This window comes from Astatotilapia calliptera, chromosome 3 (assembly GCF_900246225.1).
Source record: "Astatotilapia calliptera chromosome 3, fAstCal1.2, whole genome shotgun sequence".
Classification (NCBI taxonomy): Eukaryota; Metazoa; Chordata; class Actinopteri; order Cichliformes; family Cichlidae; genus Astatotilapia; species Astatotilapia calliptera.
Window position 1 is genome coordinate 49,232,677 of NC_039304.1, and position 5,777 is coordinate 49,238,453.

General features: G+C 37.6%; 1 protein-coding gene across 1 annotated transcript; it reads left to right on the forward strand.

Moving 5' to 3' along the window:
• Nucleotides 1-451: 451 nt before the first annotated feature.
• LOC113015474 (uncharacterized) lies at nt 452-3,931 on the forward strand. Its single transcript, XM_026157485.1, has 7 exons — nt 452-456; nt 696-740; nt 867-1,127; nt 1,209-1,454; nt 2,034-2,153; nt 3,494-3,579; nt 3,887-3,931. Exons 2-7 carry the CDS (start codon nt 698-700, stop codon nt 3,929-3,931), a joined length of 801 nt encoding a protein of 266 aa, XP_026013270.1. The 5' UTR covers nt 452-456; nt 696-697.
• The last annotated feature ends 1,846 nt before the right edge of the window (nt 3,932-5,777 follow it).

A 5,777-nucleotide genomic window follows, 5' to 3' on the forward strand; every position in this document is an offset into this window, starting at 1 on the left:
TTTTTATTGATTATTGCCAGTACCATTACTTTGTGTATAGTAACATTTACTGTTACTGACTGAAAATATCTTCAGTGTCTCTGGTGATTCCCTGAGTGGGCGAAAGACACCTAGAAGATGTTTCAAATGTTCCCTTTCTCAGCAGCGTCCACCAAATTGAGCACAGGAAACAAGAACCAGTCTACAAGCTACATCAAACACAGCATTAGTCTGAACAGGTTTGTTGTTCTGCCCACTGACAGTGAACTGAAACAGTGAGGCTTGACTTGACACAAAAGCAACTCAGCTTCTTTAGAATGGCTTTTGTAATGCTAGATAATTGCATTCAGACAAAAAACTAATTAAAATTAAAATATTTTTATCAGCAAAGTGACACCCCTGTTCATTTCAGTTAAGCTACAATTTTCTGTATACAGCAATACGACATGAAGGTCAGTGCTCTCTGCATCACACTGTGTGAGTACTTTCTCTATTTCTACGTTATTCTAATAATAAAATTAGGGTTATTCATGCTGATAAAAAATATGAATTGTTTTGTTTTATACTATACTAAGAAGGGTTTTGCATTTTGTTGGACTATGTATGAGATGTAATAATAATTATTATTTTAATTTAACTTTTAAGCTTTTAGTACATTTAGCAAATAATACAGTATGTGTATAGTTACTATGTAGCTCTTTTTGTTCTCACTTCAGTGATGAGCATCATGATTCTGCTGTTTGTACAGTATCAGAAAGTTGGTGAGTACCAGCTGTTTGATCATCTATATCAGTTCATTCATTGTTTAGATGCATTATGGTGGTTTTAGTAGTAGAGTTTAGTAAAACTCTAAACTGATAGTTTTTTACTTTTTTCTTTTTCTTCAGATGCAGTTTTTCTTCGCATCATTCCAAACAGATTGCAGTTCTTTGTATATGAATCACTAACATTTCACTGTGAAGGAGTCGATTACTGTGAAGTTGTGCATAAATTCAGAGGGACAATAAAATCATGTAGGGAAGTTACTGAGACAAGACCAACAGGATCATTCTGCCGTGTTAGAATTGTTTATACAGACAACAGTGGAGAGTACTGGTATGAGCCTGAAGCAGGGAGAAGAAGTAATGTTATCAACCTCTCTGTTACTGGTACTTAAACAAACATTTTATGAAATTTATTTTAATAGAATTTAATATCATGTATTTAATTATCAAATGCATCTCATTTAGCTGGTCCTGTGATCCTGGAGAGTCCTGCTGTTCCTGTGTTAATGGAAGAAACTGTGACTCTGAGCTGCAGAAAGAAAATTTCTTCCTCCAACTTCAAAGCTGATTTCTACAAAAATGGACGTCTCATCCATAGAAGCTCCACAGGAAACATGACCATCCACAGGATTTTCAAATCAGATGAAGGATTTTACAAATGTATTATCTCAGGAGTTGGAGAATCACCAGAGAGCTGGCTGAAAGTCACAGGTGAGACACTGAGATGTTTTAAAATAATGTGTTTCTACATAAATAACATATGATTTGGGGGAGGCTGTTGCACAGTAGATAGTAGGTAGAGCAGGTTATCTGTTGATCAGAATGTTGTTGGTTCTATTTCTGGCTCCCCCAGTCTGCATAAGCTTAAGATAACTCTCCGATGCATCAAACCAAATGTGAATGTTAGCTTTAAAGCATAGGAGGAATTGCTATTGTGAAAGAGTCGATGTGACATATTGTATAAAGCTCCAGAAGAGTAGAAAAGCTCTGTACAGTATAAGAATTACCTCTTTAAACAAAGAGGTTAAATCTGTTTGTATGATAATTTTTTAAATACTTTGAAGTTTCCAGTGTGCACATCTAAAATGCAAATTTAAACAACTAAAACAGGTGTGCCAAACTTTCCATGGGTTTTTAGAAGCTTTAAGTTGTTTTGAAAGGTTTTTAATGTCATTATGAAGAAGCTAAAAATAACATTTGATCGTTTACCATTCTTGTCTCATTTAAGCCTTCCTATCTGTTCTAACCATCATTTCGATTCTTTTAATTTAAAATACACAAATAATTTAGACAAGAATGTGTGCCATTCCTCATCTGCTGCCACACCTTGCATCATTACCACCATTTTAGTCAGTGCTCTGTTGGTGGCAGTGGGACTGCATCACTTTGGCAAAGGTTACTGGAAGAGAGGTAATGAAAATTATTATTATTATTATTATTATTATTATTATTATTATTATTATTATTATTATTATTATTACTGTTTTTATTATTAAGTGGAAACTTTTTACATAAAAGTGAATGTCATGGACTAAAAGACTTGAAACAAGAAATCCTTTTATTTTTTGTGTTTAAAAAACAAAACACAAAACTTTTTCTTTTTTTATGTATCTTGATAGAGACGGGCACAGTGGATGCAGACAGAGAAACATATGCTGCTGTAAGAAAGACAGGAGGTATTTTACTGAGAAACAATATCACAAAATTACTTCTGTGAAGAAAAGTTTCACACTTCTTTTCTCATGTGGTGTTGTCTGTACCTTTATTCAACGCATATATATTATGTATAAATGTCAGTGATAATTTGAGCTTCCAAAACTTGCGCCTCAAATGAAAACCACATAGAATATAATTTTAAAGCTCTTCTTTTAGACACATGCTGTATTTCATACAGTTCAAAATAGTTGCATGTGACATAAATGACAACTTCAGTTTTGAATTCAGCTTCAAAATTAAGTTGAATCATATTACTTTCTCTTTTTGACGATAACATTCAGTGACTAGGATTAAGTTTCTCACAAAGTGTTGTACTGCAGGAGAAAAAAAAATGCAGAATACAACCAAGAATTTTACCATTTGACAACCAATTAAACCAAAAAATATATGATGGAGTAGTTATAAATTTAAAACAAAATAAAATAAAAGACATTAAAAAATATCAGACTTTTTGGGGGAAAGGGTATATTTTGTACATTAAATCTAATACAAATCACTCAGAAGTGTATCTTTGTTTTGTAAAAAGGCAGAATTAAAAAACCAAGAAGCTGTTAAGAGCATCTGATATCCTTGTGTTCAAAGTGGAATTACCAGACAAACATCAGAAATTCAAATAGCAATTTAAATTTTTAGTTAACTCAGTACTTCTTACCTTGCATAATGGTGGGCCCATGTAGAAACAACACTGATTTTTTTTTCTTTCCAACCCTGAATTTCCAATTTTCAAAAAATTGTAAACCTAATGAATACATTGAATAACAGACAGAGATCATCACTAATATTGCTGTGGTTATTATTTCCCTCATCCCACTGTCCTTTTTACAAGATGAAGATACATTGCCCTCTAAACCTAGTTGCCACAGCGTAGGCCTTGGTGATACTCAGCCACAAGGTAAGACTAATTGTGATTTAAAGCCATTTCCTTTATAGCATTGAGACATCAGAAAAAAAAATTGAAATGACAAATAAGTGCTTTTTTTAATTATGTAAAGTCTTTTTGCTATCAATTCATTTATTTCCATCATGTGTCAAAGCAGAAGCTGGAACCAGCACAGAGATGTCCTCAGCAGGTCCCTGCAAACCCAGAGCAGAGGATCCCCTCATTTCCACTAAACCACAGGTAAGACTGGGAACAGGTAACAGATAACTTATGTGATCCATTCACACAATATGTGTTGGATAATAGAGATGTATAAATCTGGGATTGGTAAAACTGACAACTTCATAATATTCAATTTATGGTGATGTATATATGTAAAAATGCTGATTTCACTACATAGAATAAGAAAAGTAATTTGTTACACTGAACATATTTGTTTGGGAACTTCTCAAATGTGTGAATATTGGTGTGTAATATGCACCATAGTCATTTTTTGTCTGTTCCATGTTTTTAATTGTGTCTTTTACACTTTTTTTGTGTCTTACAGGTTGCTAAGAGAGAGCTGCCTGAAAAAATAGTCACATCTGAATGAGAGCAAAAACAAAGAAGCATTTTCACATATTGTTTTTGTTGCTAAGAAATTTGTACATTATCATCTTAGTTTGGTGTTCAAGTACATAAACTGTTTTAGCTTATTTTTTTGTTCAATCAGATCCGGCTAGTTGCCTTTCCTATGTTGTTACAAGTAGATCTAAAGTTTGAAGACAAGCAAAGGCACCTGCCTGATAATTATAAGTTTATCTTTAACCAACTTGGTCTATCTTCTTTCCATTTTTAGACATGTATGAATGCTGTTACAATACAAGAGGTACTGCAGCTTTTAAAAGGGCCCACTGTGGTCAGCCGCTAATTTATTTTTTTTATTTTTTATTTTTTTTGTTGTCCCGTTTGGATCTTTAGCCATCAGAATTGTTGTCTTAAGGCCAAGAAAGATGCCAAGCGGATTTATTTTACCAAGTGGATCATCATGGCCTTGCCATATTGGTCCATTTGATTGACCTTTATTATAATTATGTATTTATTTTATTTTATTTTCGGTTGCTACAAACGGGAAAGACATGACTGGGGGATAGGACAGGGGGAAAGAATGAAAGAAAGAGAGGGAGAGAAAGAAAAACAGAGGGGAGAAGAGCCGGTGAGAAAGGGGGGAAGAGAGAAAGAAAAACAAACAAAACACCTGGATCACCTGTATGGAGAAAAAAAAACAGAAGAGAAAACAAACAACAAAGAGCAACATAATAACAAACAGCACCATCACAATAAACTAGCTAGCAGTAGATAACAATAGATACTAAATATTAAACGATATTGTGCAGCATGTAAGATAGACAGCGCACAATGTGCTTTGGCAGCAGCCAAGAAAGCTGTAGTCCGTGTCTGTGAACACCTGTGTGTACACCTGTGTGTACACCTGTGTGCATACCTGTGAGGATCAGCATGCTTGCATTCCAAAGGTTTCTCCATGTAATGATCTCCTAGGGAGTGTGGGGAGTCATAGCCCCATCCCCCAGTGCATGAAGCAGGTATGGAGGAGAACCAGGCCCCAGAGTACGAGGACCCGAGGAGGACCACCAAAGGATGGGAACTGTGCCACCTTCCTGGGAAGAGCTGAGTAGAGCCCCAAACGAGAGGTCACTCAGCAGGACCACCAACACACCAACGTCTGAGGGCATCAGCCACCGGCAGGGAGTGTGGTGAGGGGAGATAGGCCTCCGTACTCTGGAGGGCTTGAGATGTACCCAGAGAGGTTGAGTCTAAGACCCAACCTGACATATACAGTAGACACATACCCCAATCTGACGGCCAGCACCTCCTCCCAGCCCCCCAGCCCTAACGGCTAACAGAACTGGGGTGAGTGAAGACCCCAAACCTCGCTCTGCCCGCTCATATGTAGTGTTGCTGTGTGCTGTTCTAAAGTGCATGTAAAACACAGGAGAGCATGGTTCCTGCTTCCTATCAGAGAGCAGCACGGCTCCTCCCGAAAACCCTCAGTGTCTATATGCATTTAAAATTGAGGGCAGGGCACCAGCACCAGAGTTGGGTTGGAATACACCGACCATCCTCTGGATGCTGTAAAACGTGGCCACCCCCAAGGCCCTATATGGGACAGAGAGTGCCTCCCCTGCACCCTGGTGACATACCTGCACCCCAAGCCCTTTTTTTGTGCCCAGTAGGCACCCTCACACTCTGGAACCCACCAGGGCAAGGGGGCCCAGGCCCATCCGGACCGGGGCCAGCAGCAGCAGCACTGCCCAGCCCCACAGAGTCCGGGGCAGCCCACCCGACTCCACCCAAAAGAAAACTGCACCCACCCCATCATCCAATCATCTCCCAAACTACACAAGACAATAGACACCCAGGTTGAGTTCATTCTCTCC